The 15,150-nt window shown below is 45.7% G+C and overlaps 4 protein-coding genes across 4 annotated transcripts; all 4 read left to right on the top strand.

The window, feature by feature from the left end:
• Positions 1-1,071: 1,071 nt before the first annotated feature.
• TRIREDRAFT_106470 (uncharacterized protein) lies at positions 1,072-3,127 on the top strand (the record flags this gene model as incomplete). Its single annotated transcript, XM_006964466.1, has 7 exons — positions 1,072-1,276; positions 1,359-1,441; positions 2,124-2,138; positions 2,287-2,295; positions 2,523-2,537; positions 2,622-2,637; positions 3,108-3,127. The coding sequence occupies 7 exons, from the start codon at positions 1,072-1,074 to the stop codon at positions 3,125-3,127; spliced, it is 363 nt and encodes a 120-aa protein (XP_006964528.1).
• Positions 3,128-4,406: 1,279 nt separating this feature from the next.
• On the top strand, positions 4,407-8,383 carry TRIREDRAFT_106471 (uncharacterized protein; the record flags this gene model as incomplete). The annotated part of the gene is made up of 10 exons (XM_006964467.1): positions 4,407-4,416; positions 4,491-4,499; positions 4,894-4,906; positions 4,996-5,020; positions 5,052-5,088; positions 5,134-5,199; positions 5,730-5,957; positions 6,085-6,993; positions 7,080-7,588; positions 7,619-8,383. The coding sequence occupies 10 exons, from the start codon at positions 4,407-4,409 to the stop codon at positions 8,381-8,383; spliced, it is 2,571 nt and encodes an 856-aa protein (XP_006964529.1).
• A 3,890-nt stretch (positions 8,384-12,273) lies between these two features.
• On the top strand, positions 12,274-13,040 carry TRIREDRAFT_59940 (uncharacterized protein; the record flags this gene model as incomplete). Its single annotated transcript, XM_006964468.1, has 2 exons — positions 12,274-12,354; positions 12,432-13,040. 2 exons carry the CDS (start codon positions 12,274-12,276, stop codon positions 13,038-13,040), a joined length of 690 nt encoding a protein of 229 aa, XP_006964530.1.
• A 502-nt stretch (positions 13,041-13,542) lies between these two features.
• TRIREDRAFT_106473 (uncharacterized protein) lies at positions 13,543-15,033 on the top strand (the record flags this gene model as incomplete). Its single annotated transcript, XM_006964469.1, has 2 exons — positions 13,543-13,930; positions 14,015-15,033. 2 exons carry the CDS (start codon positions 13,543-13,545, stop codon positions 15,031-15,033), a joined length of 1,407 nt encoding a protein of 468 aa, XP_006964531.1.
• Positions 15,034-15,150: the final 117 nt, after the last annotated feature.

A 15,150-nucleotide genomic window follows, 5' to 3' on the forward strand; every position in this document is an offset into this window, starting at 1 on the left:
GTGCGAGTGCCCGATGCATTGACTGACGAGTGCCTGAAGGAAGCCGGGAGGCGACCCGAATCGCGACAAGAGATGTGGTTGGCTGAAGAGTCCATGATGCCTTTGCATCTGTGTACTAGTATTACAGCTTGGACATGGAGAGTGTGTCCCAGGTCCCCCGCATCTGCAATCAGGTTTCCGTGACAAGCGCAGAGCCCGGTTCAGGCCATCGCCAGCGAAGCCCGTCTTACGGCAACGAAGCCGGCTTCTGCTTGTACTGTAGCAGTAATACAGTACGCTGCGATGCGACCATGGCTTTAAGCTTTGTTGGGGATCGTGGCTGGTGGCCGGGCTAGAGATGATGGTCACCGCGATTCGGAGATGCAAGGCAGCGTCCGGGGCTCAGGTGGTCGACGGGCTCAATGGTTTTCTCCTCACCTCCCCCACACAGCTGGCGTTTGTCTTGGTGAGAATTCTCGTGGCCATGTGAACAGCTATCGCCTCGTCTGGCAAGTGTTAGTGGCTCCAGATTACCCCTAATCCCCCACCGGGACCAAGGTGGACATTCCAATCAGGACGAGGGCTACCCTGCGAATGTCTGATGGTAGAATAATCAGGCATTATATCACCGCCCGCATGGACTGTCCTGGCTAATCTGTTTGCATGTGTTGTCGTACTGGAACTGCTCTCTCCATCTGTGGTGAGTTTCGGAGCGAAGAGCGTCAGCGGAGAGGCCAGTGGGGCTGTTGCAGGAAACGAGAGCACATGGATTTCAAAGGGTTCAAAGCAAAGATGAGAGCAAAGAGTTCTCTGTCTCGGTGGGGAAGCGAGACAGTTGGGGGGCAGGTTGGCAGGGAACAGGGGGAGCAGGACGAGCGTCGCATTGCATGTGATTGTGTGTGGTTTTGCAACCGCTCAGGCACGTGCTGGTAGCGGTACAAGTCATACGAGTGCTGTACATGCAACAGTTTCTGGGGGGGGGCGACGATGCACATGCCGAATCCAGCAATTGTTACAAAGGCAACATGATGCCTTGGTTCAGGGCTGATGCTGGATGTCTTTTTAGAGAGCGGCAAACTGTTCGTTTGAAGCATGGCAGAGGAAGCTCGTTTGTTAAGGTTGTCGTTGATGGAGAGAAGCATCACGGATGAAGTGCTCTACGACAGGTACCGGTACCTGGACCTGCACTCCCATCTCCAGCATCTCCACGGCCACGAGCTCAAAAGTGCCGGTGCTTGTAACCGCGCCCTCTGGCTCCGGTCCGATGCAGTCACCATACAAGTACCTACTACTACAGGTATGCGTTTAAAGCAACACACACACACACACACACACACATGCAAAAATGTAATCATGACAATGATGACGGGAATGCCAAGCCCATGGATCAGGGACTGACTGGTGGATGGTGCAAGTATCATGGCCCGGAGGTGGTGGCCTCTGCAAGGATGGCACAGGCTTTGTTTGTCTGGTGGTTGGCTGATGAATGCTCTCTCTCTTTTCTCCAACCAATGTCCGAGTGAGGTGGCAGTGAAATGTGCGTACCTCATACTGTGATGTCTGCAACAAGGAGTACGGAATCATATTCGGCGTCTTGTTCTGCTAGCCATACTAGGTACTTGATTATATGCATCTCAGCGGGAACCGGCAAAATCACTTCACATGCAATTATACCCATTGGCAACAGAAGAGGTACCGCTACCTCGGACATGCAGCACCCATCAGAGACATGATTCAGAATCACACCAAGGCCTGGAGCACCTCTCTGGCTCTCCAGGACCCTGCAGACCCAGACCCTGCAGACATGCCGGGCGCCTGACCTCACGAGGACCCTCACCAGCTGCGTACAGGTACCAGGACAAGCCGTGCACCAGCTCTGGCGTTGATGAGCGTGAAAAGGACTTGAAGGTGCTGTAATAATACCGATATACCCAACTCATGGCAGTCACACACACACACACACACACAACACACCATAGAAGGTAGCGCTGGTTTAGGACTATTTATTCCGCTACTTACCCCCTCCGTGATAGAGCTACTGTATCTAACGTTTTTCAGCTAGTACTGCTAGCAGACTTCCTAATATAGAAGGTACAGCGCTCTGCATATAAATTTATATAGTGTGCAAGGTACCTTACACCTAGGGCTGTATTCCTGCAGTAAGAAAAAAAAAAACACTAATGCTATAACACTACACTCCTAACTATAGGTAGCAAGTTAAAATAAAATATATAAAATATACTAAAATATAGCGTAAATATAGGTATTTTTATTTAAATAGCTACTCCTTTATAAAATTTATAATAGACTTATATAGTATTAGTAATCTAGGACCCTGCTAATACTGCTGCTTTCTTTATAGCCTATTTAGGTCTTTAGCCCTTATATAATCTAGCTAAGAACTTAAAAAAGGAAGCAGTTAGCTATAAAATAGCCTATTACTGCCGCTGCTACTATAAATTAATATAATTACTATTAGAATTAGTAGCTGCAATCCTAAGGCATTAAAAAAACGCAGTTAGTCTTTATGCCTAACTTTATAGCTAATGCTAATTCTAGTAAGAGGCTTAATACCCTTAAATTATAAAAGAATGCGCTTTATATAAAATCTAGTAGCTATAAAGCGCTAGAATATTCTGCAGATAGAATTTAAAGCTAGTAAGACAGGCATTTATATAATTATTATTAGATTTTATAATATTATTCCTAGCGCCTATTAGATTTCTTATTATATTACAGTCTGCAGTATTATAGCTAGCCTAGGGCTAAGGAGCCTTAAAAGCAAGACCTGCTATAATGCCTAATTTATAGTATTTTATAATTAGGCCTATAAGTAATAGCAGTATTTTAAGGCAGGCTTATTAATTAGGTTATTTTAAAGGCAGTATTTTTATAAAATAACTTACAGATTATAAATACAGCAGTATAAATCTAAATTAGCCTATTTTAATTAAAAAAAAGAACTAAAGGTTATAGCATTTATTAAGAACCTTTACTAAATTAAATAAAAGCAGCTAGTAGTTATTAAATAGTAATAGCAGCAGTAAATTAAATATATAAACTTAGCAGTCTTAGCTATTATAAAAAACCTTAAAATAAATAAAGTTATTAATTATATAGGCATATAGTAAGCTATACTAGCCTATAAATGTCTTAAAGCACTCTTTTAGCAGTTTTTTTATAAAAAAAAGCTATAATACCTTTACCTTTAAGTATTAATTATAAATTAAAAATAGTGCCTTTTAGAAAATGCAGTTAATTATATTATTAAAAAAAGGCTAATAAAAAAGATTATAAACTTAAGTTATTTTTAAACTTAACTTCTTTATAAATTATACCTTTATTATCTTTTATTAATTTTCTATTACCTAAAAGAGCTAATAAAGGTTATTATTTTATAATTAAAGAAAAGACTTAATATTAAAGTGTTATGCTTTATAAGGGGAAGTTATTTAATATTTATAATTATAATAGTTTTTTATAAATGCATAGGCCTATTATGCCTTTAACAGAATATAAGTGTTTAAAAAATAATATAAAAGCACTAAATTTATTAATAATTATATAAAAAAATAAGGAATTAGCTTACTAATCTAGGTAGTAAAGTCTATTTATATTTCCTTTTAAATATTATTAAATACCTTTAGTAATAATAAATATAAAAGCCTATACTAAGTAAGAAGGAAGTCTGCCTTTATATTTATAACTAACTGTATTAATAGTATAAAATTCTTATTAATAAAATCCTAAAGGCTTAGTATATTAGCAGCAGTAGCAGTAAAGTTATAGCTAGTCTAACACTTATAAATAGCTTTAAGGATATTTTTTAAAATATGCTAAATATATAGCTGCTGCTATAAGGTTAAGAAGATGCTAGAGATTGCTAAATACTTAGCAGTAGTAAAGTCTATAATAATAACCTATAAGATTAGTTTTACTAATAATACTAACTTCCTAAATATATAAAAGGCTAGGGCTAACTTTAAATTCCTTAAGACCTATATATAAAATTCCTTATTTTTAATATAGCTAAGGGTAAATACTAAAAGGAAGACTATGCCTAAATTAATAATACTATTAATCTTTAATAGCTTAAGACTATAGTAATTAGTATTATAAGTAGCGTTAAGCATTAGCATATTTAGTAATGCCTTTTATATCTTAAAATCGCAATTAATAATAATAAAAAGGCACTTTAATAATTCCTAAAAGTTATATTTATCTTTATAATAAAAATTATATTCTTTTAAATCTTTAATAAATGCCTAGGTAGCAGTGTATTTACTAAGTTAATAGCATAACTCTTATAATAATAGGTTTTAAATATTATATATTATAATAAAAAGCTTAAGCTCCTAGGCTATTAGCGCATATTAAGTTACTCTTACTATTAATCCTATTTTATTAGTTATTATAATACTAGCAAGATGCTTAAAAGTAAGGCTATAATACTTAAAAAAGGAAATAGCTAGCTTAAGATTATAATTATAAGTGCTGTAAATAATCTTTAGCGCCTAAAGGTAATTAAGTTTAACTTTTTAAATTAATTTAACTTAAAAAGGGCATCCAGTCTTATATATACTAGTTAGCTTTAAGCCATGCCCTTTAAAGGCATATATGCTTAAGCAAGTATAGGCAAGATTATATTAACAGGGCTTGCTATAATAATAATTTACTCTGCGTAAATAAATAACAGTAAAGCCTTTATCTCTTATATAGCTTTAAAAAGATTTAAATACTTCCTTATAGCTTTAAAATAGTTTAAGTTAGTGCAGTAGTTATAAAGATATTGCAGATTAAAAGTTAGGTAGTTATTATAATATTATGGCTTTAGTTACAGTTATGTTATTATAGTATTATAGCGTTTTTTTTATTAGTATATATTATTTTTTTTTTCCTACTGCAGGAATACAGCCCTAGGTATAAGGTACCTTGCATACTATATAAATTTATATATAGAGCGCTATACCTTCTATATTAGGAAGTCTGCTAGCAGTACTAGCTGAAAAACATTAGACACAGTAGCTCTATTACAGAGGGGGTAAGTAGCGGAATAAATAGTCCTGGTTTAGGGATCCCAACAAACCGATCGTCTAGCGGGTGAAGAAAGTCTGTTTACGAATGGCGATCATTCGTACTACTACTGATCGTAAGTGATCGATCAGAGGCAAATGGAAGCTGCGCCGAAGCAACACGAATTGATATTGCAGGGACTTGAATGTAGGTAGTAACAGAGAGACTTGGGTGGGGGAAGGATGATTTCAAGGCGTCATGTCTTGAGGTACAAGTACATCCAGCTACGACGATGCTTTGTTCAAACTGACTCGGCGCAAGTGGATGTGTCCGCCTCTGCCCTGGGTTTTCGCTATTTTCCTCGATTGAGCCCTTGTCTTGTTTGCCCTCTTGGTTGTCGTGTATCAATCTGCCTCATTGATTGTTATCGTAGGTGTAAGATATGTGTCTATCTCAGGCAGTCCCTGACCAGGCATCTACAATCTGATAAAATATCCCTCTGTCATCCGACTCTTGTCGGCGGGTTTCTGGCTCGCGAAACTGCCGTTGCGTCGCCTTATCGCCCTTTTATTGTCATCATCCTCATTCATCCATCCATCCATTCATTCATTCATTCATTCATTCATTCATCCATCATCCAACCTCCAAAAAAAAACCATCCACGTGCCCAGACCACCACTCTGCTGTGTCCGTGTCTGCGTTTAGGTACTGTACGTCTACGTCTATCCTACCTGCAGTGAGAGCCCAACAGAAGCAGTCACGGATATTACATACCTACCTACGCTGCAATAGCAGAGCCTTTTTGAAGCTATCCTCGTTCCCACCATCATCAGCATCTCTCTCTCTCTCTCTCTTTCTCTCTCCCTTCTTCTCTCCTCTCTTCTCCAACCGCTACCCGCACCGAAACCCAGCCACAACATTGCCTCCGGCGTTTATTCCCGCCATTGATCTTGACCCCTGCGTGCGTATGTGTGCGTACAGTACAGTAGTACTACTGTAGCCATCAGCCGTTTTCCCTTTTGCCGCCCCAAATTGCGCCGCTCCCCATACGAATACATACTACGTGCATATTCCCTTGCACTGTATGCGCAGCTGCGTGTGTACTTGCTTGGATTGATGGGCCGCACATGCAATCACATGCCATGCATCGCCAGACGCTCGCCAACCGTCAATCGCCTTCGGCCCCCCTCGGACCAGCAGCACTTGCACCACCGCTGCCGCCACGACCTCGCACTCGCCTGCCGCCCATCAGCGCAATCACGTCGATTCCCTCGATTGCTTCGACTCCCTCCATCGCCCCCGTTGCAGCATCGAGCGGCGCTGGTCTGCGGCCACTGAATGCGCCGTCATCAGCAGCATCATCGGCATTATCAGCAGCATCACCAGCATCATCATCATCAGCAGCAGCATCTTCATCAGCATCATCACCCTCGACGCTCCTCCCCAGTCCCCCCAATCCCTCGCAGCAGCGCCTCGCCTCCTCCTTCTCCTCCTCCTCCTCCTGCTCGCCCTCGTCCACCGCCGCCGCCTCGTCCATGCAAAACCATCGCCAGATCCCCAGCCCGTCCGACACCGACCGGCTCCCCCCGCTGGTGCACCATGACGGCGACAGCACCGTCTTGCCGTCGCTGAGCAGCATCACCGGCGACGTCGCCATGCGCGGCGGCGACGACCAGCACCGCCACTCGCAGCATCCTCACAACCCGCAGCATCTTCACGGCCTCCCCAGCATCCACAGCCCCCCGCCGCTGCACTCGAACCATTGGCCGTCGCCCTTCAATGGGCCGCTCAACAACTCGTATCGACAACCGCCGCCGCCGCCCTTCCACGCCCCCGACAGCCCGGCGACAGCCATGGACATGGACGGCTCTGCAAGCGTTGCCAGTGCGGCATCGCCATCGCCAGATCGCATCTACGACGGGACGCCGACGCCCAGCAGCCTCACGCTCGACGATCCAGACGTGCGGCTTGCAGCTGAGGCGCTGGGCGACCTGCGCGCCGGTGAGTGACGACACCACAGCGCATTGCTCAAACTGTCTCGTTATCCAGATTGTAGATAGATTACTGACGACCCTCTGCCTGCACAGACTTTGTATCATCGCCGCCCGACACCTCCTCGCTGCCGCCCATGAGCCCGCCCATTGCGCCCTTCCAGCTGCAGCAGACGAAGCCAAAGTCGCCCAAACCCGAGCCGCTCCTGTCTCTCCTCACAACCGCCCATCCCCTCGTCGCCTCCACCATTGGCGGCGCCAGTTCGGCCTACGGCGGCGCAAAGAACTTCTCCCCGCGATTCAAGACTGGCGCCGAGTATGTCGAGGGCTACTTGACCCCCATCGCCAACACCGTCAACTCCGTGGGTAGGGTCACGGGCGTCGAGGGCGGTGTTCGATGGTTCCTAGGCGCGGGCCGTCGCCATCCAGCACCCACCTCGGATCCCGACTCCAACGGCTCCAACAAGAGGCGGAGGACGGGCGAGGGCAGCAGCAGCAGCAGCGCCGCCAACGGCGATGTCAATGGGTCGCCTGTCATCAACGGCCTCGACGACTTGTCCTCGGCCGCATCAAAGACGCCTCGCCGCCTGTCGACCGCCAGCACGGTGGACACGCTGCCGGCCTACGATGACTAGCGGTCTCCCGCCTACTCGGAAACCGCGCCCGCAAGTCACAGACCCCCGAACAGCAGCCAGCCGTGGCAGACCCGCCTGATGATGTCCACGTCTGGGTTGAGCGTTGCCATGAGCGCCGAGAGCCTCCGCAGTCTCAAGTACTGCTTGCGCTGGCTTCGATGGACCAACGATCACATCGACCGGGCCATTCTCAACTTGAAGCACGCATTGGAGGAGTATGAAAAGGCAGAGAGGAAGGAACAGTCTGAAGGAGGGCCGTCCACCGAGAACCCAAGCGTGGCCGAAGCCATGGATGTGGATGGCGCGGACAAGGAGCAGAAGCCCAACCCGTCACGGAGCGAGATCGCCGCGCGCATCAACAGCCTCAAGGGCGACATTGTCAAGACGCTTCAGGACGTCATCAACAACGTGTCCAAGTACGCCGGCGGCGCGCTCCCCGAGAACGCGCGGGTGCTTGTTCGCCGCCACCTGACCAGCCTGCCTCAGCGCTTCCGCCTGGCGACCATGTCTGATAGGCAGTCGGAGAATGCCAACAGGGACGGCGACTCGGCGCTGCGTGACGGCGCGCAAAAGGTGCTGGTGCTGGCCAAGGAGGGCCTCGACATGGTGACGCAGGTCACGGGTGTCTTGGACGGCACGATTGTGAGCGCCGAGCAGTGGTGTGAGAGGATGGGCAAGAGGCGGACCGAGGACAGGGATGAGGAGCAGGAGGCGGCTTCGTCGAGGCAGCGAACCGAGTTTGGCAGCGACGTGAAGACGGCTTAGTTCGACACCAGAGCAGATGAAAAGGAGAGCACAGCAAGGCCATATGATGGAAGCCCACTGGACGCATGCGAGGTAGTGGATGAGGCAGGGAGAATCCCAAGAATATCTATCAACAACAGCCGGCAAGACGGCCCCGGGGGCGCGGAGACGACCAGGGACTGCAAAAGGAGACTGCAAAGGACGAGACAGGGCGACAACAGGACTTGATCTGGTCTCGGGTAAGGGCGTGATGGGACCATTTTTGGGACGACGACTTTTTTTTTTTTTTTTTTTTTTTTGCAAGCAAAGGCTGGAATGCTTACCACAACGGAAGATGCTCGCTGTTCTTTTTTTCTTTGTCTTTTGTTTCCATGATCGCAAACACAGAGTCCTTTGCCTATACGGCTCTTTTCCTTTATCATTTCGAGTATCGGGTCTGTTTCGATGGGGACCATCTAATCTACTAGGTCGTTGGGCAGTAGCCCAAGCGTTTTCCTCTTTTCTTTCTGCTCCTTTTTTTCTCTTACTCTTTGTATGTTTCTTCTGAGCGTTTGTTTGATCTCTTTTTTTGTCTGTATCTTGTTTCTATCATGGTTACCAAGTCTTCTGACAATTGAGAGCCTCCATCAAGGACCGATTTGTTTCATTTCTCGTCTTCTTTTCTTATTGATGTACCTAGTCGTTACGGAGGATCTCGAAGCCAAAAAGATGAGTGTATGTTTGTTGTATGTTGTGAGAATATGGGATGCGGGATGCATTGCCAGCAAGATAGCAATTGAACTTTTTTTTCCTTCACGGACGTCTATTGTCGTGTGCCTTGAGACACAACGTATCTATTGGGTTATATGCGTCTTGGAGGTGGTGATTCTAGGCTCCAAGGGATCATAGATACAGCTCCTAATCATGGTCGAAAGCATGACAATGCGGCGATGACGCTCTATATCCCGAGCCTATGAGATGGTATCGTGAGAGATGTCGAGATGGTTGCATGTCATGTGGAATCATGGCAAGGAGAGACTGTGTAAGTGGTGGGTGGTAAGGCACCTCATTTGCCGTCTTCACGTCCATGACAAATGTTACTCGCTAGGTAACCATTAAGATCATCGATCGTCTTGCATAGAAGTCTTGCCTCAGCGGTCATTAATACACAAGAAATACAGCTTCACACATCATGATGCTGAGGGAGACCATGTCCTGCTACAACCTCCCCAACTCCCGGACATGACTACCGATGTTGCTCACCAATCCATCTCACGAGACATCACGAATGAAACAGCTTACAAACAATAATGGGACGGAGCAAGCAATCTCACATCTATCCGTGTCAAAGCATCATCTTTAGAAGTAGGTAGATCTTAAGTCCATGGCGGAGATAAAAAGATCTTAGGTCCTTTACAGGGTAAGTTATTCCAGCCCAGCAGAAACTCGATGGCGGGACATCCCGTCTACAGCAGGACCTCGACTGCGTAGGTTCTTTTGTTACCCTGCGGCATCATCCGCTTTTCTGCAAGAAACAGGCTGGCTAACTCAGCTCCTCCACCCTCCCACACTTCTGGTTCAAGTCTTTCTTCTGCCAGGGGGTCGCAGCAAGATTTGCATACCTAGTACACCCCACAAGCATCTTAAACGTTAAATAAGTACTTTTGCCATAAAATCGCCACCAAGTCGTCATAGGCCTGATTTTTAATTAGCTGCAAGGCCTTATACCTTTATATATAATTTTCTATATAAAGAAACCTAAAGTTATTATTTTTTACTATAATAATAAAAACATTATAGTAGATAATAAGTATAAAGACTACTAGTAAGGTAAAAGGTAGTAAGTTAAGGTTATTTTACACTAGTTAAAAGCTATTATAATAGCATCTCTTAAAGTCTATAAGGATCCTAACTGCTATTAGCAGCTATAAAGCCTTACACTAGGTTTAACTATACTACTAGCCTAAAAGGTTAAAGCTTTATCTTCTAGCCTAATTTAATAAAGATATAATTTTTAAAGCCTTATATCTTTTAGTATTAGTATTAGTCTAATAACTTAGTATTATTTACTTATTAGCTCTTAGTATAAACCTTTATAAACTTTATATTTAAGGCCTTCTAACTAAAGCCTTTTAAGCTAAAGTCTTTAAGACCCTTATTATAACTATAATTAAGGCTAAAGTTAAAGCCTTTATTAAGATTATAATTAAGGCTGCTATTATAGTTAAAGCCTAAGGCAGCTACTATAGCTAATAACTATAAATAAGGCTAAATAGGCTATGCTGCTTAACTATAATAATAAGATTATTATATAGACCTTATAAGACTATATAACTTATATAATTATAAAAATTACTAAGCTGCTAAATATAATACCTTATTAAGTGCAGCTTGCTAAAGATAGCCTTATAATACTATAAAAAAGGCCCTGCAGTAAAGGCAAGCTGTTTAAGGACTAGCTTTATAGCCTTAATGCCTTTATAAAGGAAGACCTTATATACTATATAATTATATAGTAAGACTTATGCTTTTTTATTCTAGGCTTTAAGCTTATAGGTATAAGAGCTATTACTATAAGGCTTTAAGAACTTAGCTATACTTAAAAAAAAAGAAAAAAGAAAGTTCTCTTAAGCTTATAAATTTAGGCTGCTTATATTTAAATATACTACTAGCTCTTAAAGCTATAACCTAACTTAAAAGACTAGCTATATATCTTAATCTACTTTTTTAATAAAACCTAGGCGCTAAATAGTATAATTAGTATTAAGTAAGTTATAGTTTCTAAAATTAAAAATAAAGCTATCTTTAACCTCCTTTATTATTATAGCTAGGGCTAGATATTTTAAAGGTTAATCTATAGCCTATATAAAGGCTTATCCTACTTTTAAAAAAAAGGCTAAGAAATATTAGCTAACTAGTATTAAAAAATAGTATTACTATTAATTAAGTCCTTTCTTTAATAAATGCTACTAGGTATAGCTTTTATATATAATAATGCTTTAGTATATATAGCTAAATTAACTTAAAAGTAGCTTAAAGCTTATAAAATTAAGACTATTATATAAGCAGCCTATAGCCTAGACCTTAACCTTATAAAGAATATTTAGTTATAAATAAAGACCTAGATTAATTAAAATTATAATATAAATACCCTTATGCTTATATAGCTTTAGGCCGCTATATAGGCTGCCTAAAATGCAGTGCTATAGTTATTACTTATTAACCTAGCTATAGGGATGCTAGTATAGCTGCAATAGTATATTAACTATAATAGTTAGGCTATAGATTATTAAAGAGTCTAGATATATCTTTTCTTATAGTAAACGCTAGTTATTTTAAGTACCTATACTCTTGTAAAAATAGTAAATTAAATGGACCTGTGTGGGGCTTATACTTATTTAACGTTCAAGATGCTTGTGGGGTGTATATGGACATGGGGACAAGGTTGAGCTATTATTACATAATCCAACAAGTTGCGGAACATGTTCCGTCGACGAAGCTGTGACGCATGTGTTGGGTGTTTGACGTAAGGATAGTTACCGAGTAGTACTACCTTACCTTGGTTACCGAGCTATTACCTACTTACCTTATGTATGGACTTTTGTGTGTGTTGGAATTTGGGGCGGACAAAACGCTGGAGTTTGCCGCTTGCGGGGTGAGAGACCCAATTATGGCGTCAAAGCTCGGATAGAAGACAGGCCGAGAGAGAAGAAGCTCGGAGAATTGGTATGGAAGCTGTTGAAGATCGAGGACATATATATAAAGACTTTGGATTGCTGATGTAGAAACGAAGGAAGAATAGACGCAAGCTAAACAAGCAATTACTATACACGACACAACGAAGCCACCACTCACACGCCGACAACACAACACAACTGCAACTCAACTTACACACAACCATTTCCCATCTAAACAACTGACATCAATCCACAATGGCTCCCAAGAAGGTCCTCGTCGTTCTCACCTCCCACGACAAGATTGACAAGATCAACAAGCCCTCTGGCTGGTACCTGGTAAGCTGCACCTCACGAACACACAGTCCCAATCTCATCCTCCAACACAGCAACAAGCTCTAACATCAACAACACAGCCTGAGTTCGCCCACCCCTGGAAGGTCCTCTCGGACAAAAACGTCGAATTCACCGTCGTCTCCCCCAAAGGCGGCGCCGCGCCGCTGGACCCGTCCTCGGTCGAGCTCTTCAAGCAGGACCCCGTCTCCGTCAGCTTCCTCGAGAACCAAAAGAGCCTATGGGAAAACACGCTGCCGCTGAAGCAGTTCATCGGCCGCTCGGGCGACTTTGACGCGCTCTTCTACCCGGGCGGCCACGGCCCCATGTTCGACCTCGTCGACGACGCCGACTCCATCAAGCTGATTGAGGAGTTTTACAGCGCCGGCAAGGTCGTCGCCGCCGTGTGCCACGGCACCATCGCGCTGGTCAACGCCAAGCAGGGCAACGGCGAGCCGCTGCTCAAGGGCAAGGAGGTGACGGGCTTCACCAACGCCGAGGAGGAGGCCGTGCAGCTGACGAGCGCGATGCCGTTCCTGCTCGAGGACCGCGTCAAGGCTGTCGGGGCCAACTTTGTGCAGACGGATGCTTTTGGGAACAAGGTGGTTGTTGATGGGACGCTGATTACGGGGCAGAACCCGGCGTCGGCTACGGAGCTGGGCGAGGCGATTGCCAAGGCGATTGCGGCTTAGGGATAAGGCATTTTTGGATTGTTATAAGATGAGAAAATAACAATAATTGATTCCCCTTGATGCCTGGCAGTTGAATGTTCGTGAATACATTCCTATTGAGCTCAGGTCATATTGAAGTGAGAGCTGTGCTGCCATTTGATTGATGTCAAACGGGGGCTCAATGCAACAACTGTGAAGCTACCTACCTATGTAGTACCTACAGCTACAGCTACAGCACCGGCTCCCCACTAGAGCCGCTGGAAGATGCGCTGTAACACTTCTGCACTAACTGCTTTAGCGAGTGGGGCCTCGGGTTCAATCCGCCAGGCCAATATTGGACTTCCAGCCTTCTCTCTCCCCCACAATTAACTTGCAGACTTGCAACCTTCCCACCTGCAATCCTCAGCCTCATCACCATCCAACGCGAATTTCCCCCCCGAAACACCAGCGAATCTGCAGTTTCACCACAACAAGATAAATCGCAGCAGCAGCAGCTTTGCACTGCCGCCTAACCACCGCCGCCATGGCGAACGAAACGCCCAAGCTGCTCTGGAACACGGAAAATGTCAAAGACGTCGCCGAGTCGGTGGGCATCGGGTCCATGAGCGACGAGGCCCTCAAGGCCCTCACCCAGGACGTCGAGTATCGCATCGGCCAGGTCATCATCGAGGCCCTCCGCCTCATGCGCGCCGCCCGCCGCACGACCATGACGGTCAACGACGTGTCGCTGGCCCTCAAGGTCCTCGACGCCGAGCCTCTGTATGGCTACGACTCCACGCGGCCGCTGCGCTACGGCGAGGCAAGCTTGGGCCCGGGACAGCCGCTGTTCTACATTGAGGACGAGGAGGTGGATTTCGAGAAACTCATCAATGCGCCGCTGCCCAAAGTGCCGCGCGACATGAACTTTACCGGTAAGCTCCCCAGCTTGCCCCCTTGCCTATTTGCTCATGCACTATGGGGGTGTGGTACGCAGCCAAAGCTGACGCCCATCGTAGCACACTGGCTCGCCATTGAGGGCGTCCAACCTTCGATTCCGCAAAACCCGACCTCGGCCGAGCTTCGACCGCAAGACCTGCTACCCAAGGGCCCAGGCGCTAATCCCGCGCTGTCGGCCTTGGCTGGCAATGATACCGGCGCGGGTCAGCCCGCTGTTAAGCACATTGTGAGCAAGGAGCTCATCCTCTACTTCGACAAGATTCAGGCTGCTATACTCGATGACAACCCCGACGAGGAGGTTGTACGACTGCGTCAGGCTGCGCTCGGGTCTGTCCGAGACGACCCGGGTCTGCATCAGCTGGTTCCGTACTTTATCAACTTCATCATGGACAGAGTCACACATCAGCTTGACGACACATTCACCCTGAAGCAGATGATGGAGCTGACGAATGCGCTGATTGAGAACAAGAGCTTGTTCCTGGACCCGTATGCCAGCTCGCTCTCAGCACCTGTTCTTACGTGTCTCATGGCGAGGAAACTGGGCACGGACGAGGGGCAAGATGCCCTCAAGGAGCAGTACGATCTTCGACAACTAGCGGCGTCGCTGCTCGGCCGCATTGCTCGCAAATACTCGGCCTCCAACTCGTTGCTGCGGCCAAAACTCACGCGGACCTGTCTCAAGTACTTCTTGGACCCCACGAAGCCCCCTGCCGTGCTCTATGGTGCGATCCACGGCCTGCTGGAGGCGGGAGGAATGGAGGCGATCCGGGTCCTGGTTCTGCGCAATCTCAAGAGCTTCGACTCTGGGATCCTCCAGCCCCTCAAAGAAAAATCACAGGGCTCCATCGAATATGAGATGCTCGTGCAGGGAATCGTACAGGCCGTCGCCTCTCTCGCGCAGAGGAAGGACACTGCGGAAGGCCCTGACACGCAGATGAACGGAGTCAACGGTAACATTTCTGCCTCGGAGCTCTCCGATCTCAACGACTTCATTGGCCCCATTATTGGCCAGAAGATTGCCTCTTCTCGCAATCATTATCTCATCAAGACGATCCTCGATGCCCGGTTTTTGGAGTAACGAGCTGGTAAGCCATGGGGTACAGGTACTACAGCAGCATGAAAGGGCGTATGGCGTTTTGGGCTTGGCTGATATCCAGGGGAGCAAAAAAGGTCAACCCATGATATTGACACATGG

This window comes from Trichoderma reesei, assembly GCF_000167675.1.
Source record: "Trichoderma reesei QM6a unplaced genomic scaffold TRIREscaffold_7, whole genome shotgun sequence".
In the NCBI taxonomy this organism is placed as follows: Eukaryota; Fungi; Ascomycota; class Sordariomycetes; order Hypocreales; family Hypocreaceae; genus Trichoderma; species Trichoderma reesei.